Raw genomic sequence first — 12,149 nt, 5'->3', positions numbered from 1 at the left:
GTTAATGTAACCTGGGTTTGCTTATCCAGTAGTCAGGATGGAGGAGTTATGTAAGCCCTGTAGTAGGATGAACAGCATCTTCAAAGTTGTTGTACAGATGAGTCAGTGGAAAATCATTAGTTTCAAACAGAGATTCTGCATAATATTAAACCCAAATTCCTAAATGATCCAATTCCTAAAAAAAGAAAGAGAACAAAAAAGCGGTCTCCTTGCTTCAGCTGGTTTATTTAAGGGTTGGTTTGACATAAGAGCAATCTAAACTGTTACACAGGAATCAGGCTTCAGCACTCATAAAAAATACATAAGCAAAGACATTTTTGGTGCAGGAATTTAGAAGGGAGCAATGTTTGGGTATGGAGAGGTAGGCACAATCCCGAGGTGCAAATGCTTTCACAAGCAGGTAAAGGTCCTTCCTGATGTCAGCTTTCACCTTTATTTAGATTAAACACAAAAATCCCAACTTGGTAGCACTTAGGGCAAGGTCCAATGGGAACTATCCAAAGGACAGCAATGAGTGGGGTTCTAGATCTGTCAATCCTGATACGTTTGTTAGAATTAGCAACCCGTGAAGTGCTTTCCAGAAGCCCTAGGGAACATTTAGATTAATTGAGAGTAGAGGAAGTGGGAAAGTGAAATCATAGAAATAGACACGTAAGTTAACTGCTAACTGGAAATAGGTTCAGTGGTGGAGGCTTAAAAGAGGGTAACTGACAGAGGAGGGAGTTGAAGGTGTGGAGGGATAATCAGAACGAACAGCTAAGAATTATATTTTATATCTTGGATAAAGGAGAAGGACTTGGGGTAGAGAACCAGTGCAGAGGCCCCATCAAGTATTGTCCTGGCTTCTGGGAACACCTTGAGATCTCTAGCTGCGCAGAGGACCTGCAAGGTGGAACTCCTTTTACCCTCTGACAGCCGTGAAAATCCTGCATTTTTGAAAGTTTGAGCACAATGCTGCAAAAAGCAGTGATTCTCAGTCATCTTAAATTTAAAAATACTCAGATCACCCCCAATCCTAACAACTGGTAACTAACATTTATTATTTGTGCTGAAGAAGTGCCCAGGCAGGGACCAAGATTTTGCTGCACTGGGAGTGGTGCAAATAGGCAAAAAATGGTCTTTTCCTAAACTAGTCCAGAACTAGTTTATCGGCTGATTTTTTTTAACACAATGAAAAGAAGGAATAAGGAGTTTGAAGGAGGATTTATAGCGCCTTTTCACATCAGTCCAGGAAAGAACCTCCTTGTATAAGGGTGTGAGGCTGACAGGGGGAGGAACAAGTGTTGAAGGTGGTAGAGGTAAAGAGAGGTACGGACAGGGAGGAGAGGGAACGCTAAAAATGCACTGATGAATTGGGGCCAGGTTGTGAGTGATTTCACGTTTGCAGTTTGATGGAGAAGAGAATTGAAGAACTGGATGTAAAAGGTGACCTGTGGCTTGACTGACAGTGTGGGAAGCTGAATCAAGTTCTATAATGCAATTGGATTGGAAGTATTTGATATATAATCAGAGGGGAGACTGATTGCACACTGCATATCAAATAAGATTAAGAAAGAAGAAGAGAAGAAGCAGGCAACAGAAAGAATATGCACGGGTTTTATTGCAGCTGTTTTTAATTGTAACCTGTCCATGAAAGGGTGAAATTATGTTTCTTATGCAGTCCATGACAAAACTTCCATTGATTGTGGGACCAGGATTTTTCCTACAGTTCGTAAAACTGAGGGGTGATTTGGGATGTATCAGACTTTTCAACAAGAGGATATTGAGAAGTTTATAAAAAGTTAAGATTTGAAATTGTCTCTTTGTTGCTGAAGAGTCTAAAATCCCAATTAATTATTTAAAAAATTGGCTTGTTCTTTACCATTAGGATATGATCCTGTAAAAGATTCTGAACTATAAAAATCCATGGTTTTGCCATTTACATCCATGAAAGCTGGTTGAGATGTTTATTTTCTGACTCTAAACCAGCACTTAGTTAGCTTTGTGCTTGGTGATTGCCCTGACTTTGTTTAAACCCAAACACTTGGCTTTTAGGGTGACCAGAGACTGTGCTTAAAAACTGTCATTCTTTTTGACGTAATGCTTTATGGCTTTTAGTTTCTGAATTCTTAATTCACATTTCTTAGTTCCTGGGATTCCAGTTTTGAAGATAAGGTGCTCAGAAGAAGTGGTAGCTTTGGGATTTTTCTAGTTTATCTTTAGGCTGATGGTTTACTGTGCTTTATGGGCAGGATTCTACTTCAGGGTGAGATGAATCATGCTGTAGAAATACTTGTAACTCTCCTTTGACTTAAAAAAAGCTGAGGATAGACTAGTTTTGGTACAAGTCTGCTTTTGAGAGGATGAGTCCAATCTTTAATATTGTTAACCTTTCCTTCTCAAATGCTGGCTGTAGATCCCTGTCACAGACCTTGCTTTGTGGGCAACTTCAAGCATGATACAATGCTATGGAGAGTAATTTCAGGCACTTTCTCATTCCAGGATGAAACGGGTTGGCAAACAATTGTAGTGACAGCTTGCATAGAAATTGATTTGCTTGAAATTCTGCCTCTGACCAGGTTTTTAATTGTTGTGTTCAAGAGAGTTTAGGGTTTGGAAAAAAAGAGATATATAGAAACTTGTACAGTCAGTCTTACAAATAAACAGTCAGTCTTACAAATAAACAAATAGACAGGATTTTTTCTTGGTGACCTGCTTAGAGACAAATGTCAATGTGCAAAAGATTACAGGAGCAAAGACTGATAGGAAATCAGTGATGCATGGTGAAATGCAAGGAAAAGGGTGGTTTTCTCTGGGAAGGTGGGAAGTTACACAACAGCTTTTCTTTCTTATCTAATTTAAAACATGAATTGTCCTCAAGAGGTAAAAAGATGCAAGAGTTTGACTGAGTCATGATTTGTATGTCTAGCAGCATCCACTTTCTTAAAAGGTCATAGGAGACGTACACCTCTTCGCAGTTCAAATGTCAATTACCTTATGTCCATTTTAGTTCCAGGTCTGACTGGAGTCATTATGGTGTTAGTGTTATTCCTGATGTGTACAGCTTCTACGTATGCCATCAGGTAAGGCATAATCTGTTCATTATACTGAAAAATGCCATTTGAGTAATCATATTCTGGTACTGATTAGAGGGAATGAAAAGTAAATGCAATACAAGGCAAGAATTATTTAAATTAGTGTTAAAAATACCAGTTTTCTTGCCCTATTTTTTTTATTTTTATTTTTACTAGCTTGAAGGTAAATTAGCACAGTGAATTTTGTATTCAGAAATTATAAAACCTGATTAAATTGCCCTCAGAGAAAAATACTGTGTGAAGAATGTGCTCAGTTAAAAATCTAGACCTTTACAAATTTAAATAGTTCTTTTTTTCCTCTTTGTACAGGGAGGCAGTAAACTAAGCATATGGGAAGTTCTGTCCAATGCATAAATTAAGTCCACTGGAAGTAAAATTAGATGATATTTTTATCTTAATTATTTTCACCAATTAATTGCAATAACAAACTGTAAAAGAACAGCGCCAAAAACCCCATCGACGAAACAAATCAAAACAGAATTGTGCTACTTAAGTAGAATGTTGCCTTTTTAAAGCTCTGTTTCTGGTTGTCAGATACATTCTTTTTCATGTCGGTTATAATTCGAAACAGCAATGCAGTATTGGCTCAGAGTAGCTGCTGGGGTTTCCAAAGGTTTGGTCCTCCAGTGGGTTCACATTCTGCACCAACATTATTGAACACACATAGTCCATTTGAGTGACCGCTACCTTGGAGGATCTAGCCCAACACTGTAGCCTTTTTAAGGCTTAGATTCTCCAATTGAAGCATATAAAATCCCCCTTGATGTTTTATAGCAGTCTCTTGTGAATTCAGAGACTGATTACGTAAATGCATCATCTCAATTCAGTAAACACTGAAGGATATTTTAATTCTGTATCTTCAGACATTAATGGTGCTCCACTGATGCAAGCTAGATATGTGGTTTTGAACTTTGTTGAACTAATTTGCCTTTCCTGAGTAGTAATATTATCAGGTGCTGATTCAAGAAAGTAGTTCAGCAAATACTTGTGCACTTTTTGTTGACAAAGGTAATTCCAGGGTTGAGACCTTTGTGAGGCACTGTAGGCTGCAGAAGTGCAGGATGAGACTTCTGCAGAAGATGTCAGACATGGCTGCATGTTACATAGTCCACACAGATGGCTCTACTTGCAAAAGAAAGCCAGTTTTAGAAATATGGAAAAATAAAACAATTACTTCACTCTGCAGCAGAGAGCCAGAACAAAATCCTGTTTTCTCCAAGGCCATGATAAATTAGAAGAAAAAAAAAAAAAAAAAAGACAAGAACAGCATTTCTTAATGATTGGGAAACTTAGGAAAGTATATGTAGTTACAAACACGTTCTTGGAAATAATAATTTTGGGGTTCTTGCACTAAGGTTTTCATCTTTCAAAGTTACATGCTTGTTATTTCCTTCTTCAATTACTCTGAGTTCAAGTGCTTTCCTGTCTTTCTGCCATCTAGCCTGCAAAATCAAAGCCCTTAAGACATCATCTGCATCTCCTGTTACTCTAGCTGTAATTCTTATTTAGAAATTTTATTCTGACTTTTCCCTCAGGCATGTGGCTCAAGCTTGTCCTTATAGTGTGTTTTCCTAAGGAAACAAGCTTCCACGTGCATATTTCTGTCCCTTTTCAGTCTCCTTCTCTGTGGATTCTCACATGCCTTATGATGGCTGTGGTCACACTATAATCTTAGGAAAACTAATTGTAATTGTTCACTGCTTGTCAGAATCTGTGCTTTTTAGAAAGTATTTCGGAGGCTATTATAATTTCTTGGGATTTCATCCCTAATCCGCTCTTGCACATTGACCTGCTTAGTAATTCCTTCTTTCGTTTGTTCTTCTTGAAATTTTTCTATGCATGATTATCCTGTTATTTTTGTGCCTTTACTTGTTCAGTAAACTGTGTGAATAAATATTAGGAGGATTGAATTAACTGCGGATGTTTTAAAAGGGGAAAGTGAGTATTGTTTGAAAAATTTTCTAAATTTATGTCCTGTCATACCTGAGAATTAGACCAACGTCTTTTATTCGGTAGTTGTTTGTTGGTAGGGTTATGAAGATATTAGAAAATACAATAAATCCTGTGAATAAATGTTGGCATTTTTACTAACTTTCAAATTAATGTTGATCAAGAGTATTTCCATTAAACACAATCTCTAGTGACTTTGAAAATTGTATATTTAAAGGAACATTAATTTATAGCTACTTCAGTGCCATCCCTTTTGTAGCCAAATAGTCCAGCCTTCACTTTCATCTTCTAAACCACCACATATACCCTCTTTTTCAAAACTAACTAACAGGGTTAAAAATATTTTTCCAAAACTGTCTTCTTACTGTGTCCCTTTAAAGCATGGCGATCTCCCCTTGTATTTTTCAGCAAGTTAACTCCTGCAGGTGTTCACCTCCAAAATTCTAAAGCAGGTTAACCAAAATTAAAATTAAATATTCAGCTTGCTTTGAAATTTTCAGGACTTTGTGTTTCCAAGAAATGCATTCATTTGGTCAGTAATGTCTATTTTAAGCCTTAAGAAGAAGGGAAAGAAAGTAATAAATGTTCTGTAAAACTGTAAAAATATATATGTAGTAGTAGGGAGGTTGAATGTATTCAAATACTGTATGTATCTGTAGGATACACGGTTTAAGGATACAAGTAAGAAATACATAATTATTAAAATGTTGGAAAATATGCTTCATGGTAAGAGGTTCAAGGATCTCCATCCCTTTGGTTTAAGGAGGTGAAGTTGAGAGGACTTCATTACCTTTAGGGAAACTTGATACATATGAGGAACCAGGATTCTGTAGTAGAGGTATCTGAAGGAATGCTGAAACAAGGATAAAATGCTCAACTGGCTGGAAGCTGACACTCAGACATATTCAGACAACAGGTGTGCAGTTAATTTTAATCACTAATAATAACTAACTGTTGAAAACAGCATGTCAGAAGCTGGGATTGACTTTCCATCACTGAAATTTTGAAAAATTGATACATTCTGAAAAAAAATGCTCAAGATCCAATATAAATGAATTCAGTGTGCTGCTTTTGGTGTTGTAGCAAGATACCAGATTTAACCAGAGCTGCAAGACCTGTTTTGGGCCTGGGGGTAAATGTTACTCTCTTTGTCCCTTCCCGTTGTGCTTCCACTCCCCACACCATCATCCTTTACTTCAATCTTGCTTATATAGTTCGCTCCCACAGCTCCTTACAGATAAAGATGAGTGACTGCATGGAAATACCTACCGGAGAGTGGGTAGTTGGAAATGGTTTGAGTAGCCTCAAGGAGGAAAAAGTGTTAGTGTAGTGCTGAATGGGGGAAGGATGGCAGGGGGAAGGGGGGTGGGGGGTGTCAGAGCCCCCTGCATTTGTTGGGTTCCTTAGAACTGCCCTTGCTTGGATTTTGTTTTGGTGGCCCTCAGATTGTCAAAATTATTTTTTCTGTCATGAGAAAGAAAATAAGTCCTGTATTGACAGAAACAAATGCGGGGTGCATTCCAGATATATTGAAGCAAGGGTAGTTTGCTTTTTATGTAAAAGGCTGTGTGTGGGGGGAAATTCTGAAAAAAGTTAGCTATGTCGGAGTAGCTTCTTAAACTATGTTCTCAGAGTTTAGGTTGTTTTTTTTTCATTTAATAATTGTTTTGGCTTATAAATGGGGGTAGGTTTTTTGGTTTTGGATGGAACTCTCCTACCATGCTGTGTAATGTGAAAGGTATGTTTGTGTGCTATGAAGTAGAGTATTTTCTTAACCATTTGGTTGTTGTTGTTTTTTGGTGACTATTTTACTCAAGCAAAAAACAAACAAGCTTAACAGAAAACAGTTCCAGATGGGTATTTTCTTTGGTCTTGATTCTTTTTATGTTACCTAACCAAGTACTGATGAAAGGAAGCCCTCTTTCCCCTTCGCCTCTCCTGATCCTCACAGTGGTAATGTTCTTCTTGCTCCTCCCAAGAACATCAAACCTAGAGTCCCACGGAATGTGGCCTTCTGCCCCAGAAATTCTCCTACCTGTCCTCTTGTTGCCTTTTGGCTGTAGTTCCCTTTCCTCCTATATCTCCTTCTACTCCATACCTTCACAAGTTTCTTTTAGCTTTGTCACCAGCCCTTCTCTTGCTATGCTACCTGTTTGTGTGTTGTACTGCCGGGACACATCAAACACTGCAGCCCTGTATTGGGGCAGGGAGGACGTGAGGAGGCACTTGCTGTAAAGAGACTGAGTTTTGAGCCTGGAGACTGAAGAACTGTTCTACCTATAAGGATCTGATAGGGTCTAAGTAGGACCTATGGAAGCAGTGAAGTCTTCTAATTGAGGAGGAGTTCTTTAGCTGGCTCTGTACTTTTATGTCCTTCGTCTCTCTTCCTCAGCTTTTTACTTCTGTGCCAGTCACCTGTTCTTCTCAACATTTAATTGCTGGCAAGCACAGTGTGCCTGTAGGAATACGTACTGGGCTTTGACTATCCTACATGACTGTGTGGGGTGTATAATGATGTCCTGTGTGCACAGATCTGCTTTTAATTAGCAGTGATTCCATCTGAGTGAAACAGCATTGAAACATGGTTTATTCTTTTCAGGGTTTCAAACTATGACATCTTCTGGTATACGCACAACCTTTTCTTTGTCTTCTATATGCTGCTGATGCTGCACGTTTCTGGGTAAGTAAATGGAAAACACTGTCCCTTTTCCTGAAGCACAGGCAGAAAGAGCAGTTCCCTGGATTGCTGCCTTTCCCAAGCTTGCTTGTGCACAGTGGGCCAGCTTCTTGACAAGATGATATTCTCTCCAGGTTTTTGACAGGGCTTTGTTTAAAACACGTTCAGACTGTAGGTTAGAGAATTGTGTGTTGCTACAGCCAACTAGCACAGATTTCTTCACTTTCAAGTTTATTCCTTGTCCATTTTACCAGTTTCTAGGGGGAAATCAAGAAAACATTATTGTTTCTTTTTTACTCCTCTTACCTGGCTGCTGAGAGGAGAACATGAAGCAAAGTTGCTCATCCCTTTCTCTTTCCTCTCTACCTTCCATTTTGAGTCCTAAGGAGAGGAAAGGAACGGCCTCACCCTAATTATCTCTTTCTCATTGCTATGATACAAAATTTAGTACTTTTTCTTCTTGTTTTCAAAAACATCAGACCAGTTTTCGTGTGCCAGGAAGCTGATGGTCAGGTCTGTATTGGGCACAAACAAGCCCAGCTCTACTGCAAGGTAGAGCAGCTTCCACAAGTTACACTGGGTGAAGATCTGGTCCATTAATGGCTCTGAAGTTTCCTTTGTGGATGTAGATGCAGACAGAGGTTGGTATAGGAAAGGGAAGGTGTATTTCAATGGCGTTTATTTCTCATGTTATCAAACATCTACTGAAACACAGGGTGCTTTAACGTCTGTGCGACACAGAGTACCGCTGCTTAAAGCAAACAGGGAAAGGTAATTAGGCCTAGCAAGGTCACGGTAGGAATACATTGTTGAACAAAACAAACTCAGCTTGAGGTCTGGTGAATTGAAATAATGAGGTCAAAACAATTGAAACTCCTGGACATAATTCCAGTTCTCTGTGGGCTGGGGGTTTTGTATTGTGTGTTTGTTGGGGTTTTTTTTGTATCTATGTTGTTTGTTTGGTTGGTTGGTTTTGTTTTGGTTTTGTTTTTTGTTGTTTTTTTTCTGTGGCATAGCTCTTGTTCTTAGCTGGGGAAGATGGATCTAACCTGTTCTCCCCACCCTGGGCCTGGATGACCTTTTACTGTAAAAGTTATTCTTGACGGGTGTTTGTCTAACTTCTTGAAAACATCTAGTGACCGAGATCCTCTAACCTCCCTAGGCAATCTGTTCCAGTGATTGCCTTCGGAGTATTTTTCATGTTCAGTTTAATTCATCTCCCTCTCTGTATTATCCTTTGCTCATTGTATTCCTAACGGTGTTGTGACTTCGTGAAGGAAGAGGTCTAGTTGGAGACATTTGCAAACCAAGGCTGCGGTAATACACTGAGCACTAAACAGGCATCTTGTATGCAGCCTCTTTAGTTTTGAATTGGAAAGTCTTTCAGTGCAAATCTGAAAGAACTGAATGTCAGTTAAAAGTGGGAGAAGTATGAGTCATGGAGAGTGGGAGTCAGTTCAAGATATATAAATGTAGGACTCCGCATGTTTTCTAAGTGTTTTTTTCCATTGTAGTCTAATGAGTGCTAATAAATACAGTCAGTGGAGCCTGAATGGTGCTTCAACCAACTTGCTGCTACAAAGACCTATGTTCAAGTGAGCTGCATTGATTTCTGGGCGCTGTTGGTGGTATTGATTAGAAGATCACTTCTGAGAAGAAAGGAAGCTTAGATAGCCACGCTTAGGTGCCCAAATGACTCCTGCATGGCATCTCTTAGAGATTTGCAGACTCATGGCCAGTTACTCCACAGAGCAATGCATCTCCTGTGGCTGAACTGCGCAGGCAGGTTGGGCGAGGATTTACCTGTCTTGGAAGACTCTCCTTTTCGGTATTTCACAGTATTCCTGGATTCTTGTTTTATTTCAAACTATTATGGGTATGTTCTTACAGTATCCTCTTCTTCAGGGTAGTCAGGTTCTTCTCAGCAGTGTATAAAGTGGTATGATTCATCTCTCATGTTACTCGTTTGTTCTTTCAACCCTACCCCAAGGGAGAGGAGAATCTATCAGGGAATTATCCTTAAAGACTTTCATTGCTCTCGTACTTCTTGCAATGTGACTTTCAAATATTTTAGTGGCTTAAGGCTTGGTGCATATCTACATTAATTTATCTGTATTTTAAGCCAGTAATAGCAACAACATAAAATTGTTTACGTAAAATAGAAGCTTGATGTTTCTAGTACCAATGTAAAGATCTATAAAATGTACAAAACATTTGGAGCCAGATCCTCAGTGGATCTGAATTTGATATTAATGTGGAGTTAAATGGGTTATGTTGGTTCACAGGAGCTAAGAATAAGACCTTTGTGCTGTCACTAGAGTTATCCAAAGACTTATTTTCCAAAGGCTGAAAATTCTTGTGATTCCACCCACACTGACCTTTAGCAGACCCTTCAAGCAACTCACCTTGAGCTGAGCAGCAGAAAACAGATGAGAAGATAGGAGCAGTGCAGTTCCCCATAAGAATACTTAGAACCATTGGCCTCTAGCTTATCATCAGAAAAATATGAAGAAATAGTGATATATCATTTCCAACTCCAGCCAGATGTGAATTTTGTCTCTGTTTTGGGGATGGAAAATTGGGGCACACGTTGACGTATGCCCATGCGAGTCTTGCATGCTGTGTTGCTCAGCTCCTATGACACTTTCACATGACTTATCCTTTTTGTCTCTCCAATTTTTGTTTGCTAAAGATGTCTGTCTCCTGCTTACTGACATCCACACTGAGTTTTAGGTATACAAGTGTTGCACCAAATAAATATATGAAGATATATCTTAGGCTCCTTAAGAGTTATGCAGAACTCAACCTTTATGGGAGCCGGTCTTGGGTGTGTAAGACAACTTGCCTTTCCTTGACAGCCTCAGAAAGGGGAATCATTGCAGCTGCTGTTAACAGGCAGGTTTGTCATTCCAGTTTGCTGCTCAGTTAGCATGTTTGTAATAGTTTAAACAAAATAGATATCACTGGAGAGAATGCTCATGTTTGCAGTTCAGCTATTCATGTCTCAAGGAAAACTTTGAATCCTCTTTTGGGATGTTGTGAGAGCAGAGTAGCTGTGGGAGCAGCTGGCAGGCATGCATACAAGGTTGATTGGAAAAATATCGCATGTGCTGTGACTTCCAACTAAATCCATGAGGCACTATATCATTTGTGGAGCAGGGAACTAGCCTAATACTAGGGGTGTCTGTCACTTTGTAGATATGCAGCGACCAACAGGGATGCCAGATGCAGGTGATCTGCATGATCAGACAATAAATGCAGACAGAAGCATGGGTGGAGGTGCACAGACACCTCCCAAGTGATTCTCCCAGGGCTGAACGTGGACTTCAGAGTGAGCGGGTTTAGCTTCCAAGCTGTACATTATTCACTGGACCATGCGGGAAGCATGTTACTAGCTGTCAGGACTGCATTTCAGTAGGGAAGATTGCCAGTAGCCTGTTGGAGCCCATTTAAGTTGGGAGTATTGCAGATGTCGTACTTTGCTTTCTTTTTGTGAGTTAAACTCTGTCGCCGCTGCTGCTGTGTGTGTACATTGAGGAGAGGAGGGGGGGCCATATGTCCTTATATTTGATTGCATACTTGATGAACCTTCACCACATGGCCTCACCGTGCTCAGAGGGCACGTCTCACCAGACATTGTGTCAGTGTGCATTATTTTCCAGCCAGCACCTCCTATACAGCTGTCATTTAGCCCTTTTTTTTTTTTTCTTTCCCAAAATATTCCTTCTTGTGGTTTTACTGTCATCTAATCCAGATTTGGAGGCAAGTAGTACTTCTGAGGATTTTCATTGCTAGCATTATTGTTTCTTCCTCACTTTCAGTGATTTGTTCATGTTTGAGATACCTCAAAACATCTCCTGTTTCCATTGCTTTCTTTATTGTTTCTAGCTGCAGCTGCAAAGTTCTCACTTCATTTTACTATAAATTTAACTTTAGCTTAAAACACGAGCACAGACCCCACAAAATAATATGCAAGAAAGGTTCCTTACCTACCATGCAGGACTTTCTTCTTGGCTTCTATTTGAGAAAAATGATACTCAAAGGAGCAAGTTACACTGTTGTGTGCAAACCTAATAAACACCAAGTAGCAGGAGCATTCCTGCAGTTTATGAATTGGCAGCTTAGGCCACTTGTGATACAGGTTGCCTTAAAAAACAGGGCTTGCTGACTGTAGGGAAGACCAGGAAAACAACCTGGGTGTGACTGAACTGGAAATGTGATTATTTACTTTTTTTTCAAGGCTTCCACAATATCTTTCCCCTTTCAAGCAGTATTAAGCTTGAGGCTGTTCAGTGGGGGAGTGCCAAGTGAGCTGGAAAAGTTAAACCTTGCCTCTAGTAACAGAGGGCTCTAATGTTGCAAAGCTTCGATCTCATTGAAAGTCTTGAAAACAAATGTAATAGAATTCTTACGGAAGATGAGCCTTGTGACCACTTTCTAAAACCCTC

General features: G+C 39.5%; 1 protein-coding gene across 1 annotated transcript in view; it reads left to right on the top strand.

Moving 5' to 3' along the window:
* The window catches only part of NOX4 (NADPH oxidase 4), a 117,496-nt gene that overhangs the window by 16,218 nt on the left and 89,129 nt on the right, over positions 1-12,149 (top strand). Inside the window, exons 7-8 of the mRNA XM_056329241.1 lie at positions 2,990-3,062; positions 7,624-7,704. Coding sequence (XP_056185216.1) covers positions 2,990-3,062; positions 7,624-7,704 — 154 coding nt within the window. The remainder of the gene's footprint in view (positions 1-2,989; positions 3,063-7,623; positions 7,705-12,149) is intronic.

Source organism: Falco biarmicus, chromosome 2 (assembly GCF_023638135.1).
Source record: "Falco biarmicus isolate bFalBia1 chromosome 2, bFalBia1.pri, whole genome shotgun sequence".
NCBI classification, from domain to species: domain Eukaryota; kingdom Metazoa; phylum Chordata; class Aves; order Falconiformes; family Falconidae; genus Falco; species Falco biarmicus.
Note: the sequence above shows the minus strand (reverse complement) of the source record. Positions and strands in the feature narration are given on the sequence as shown.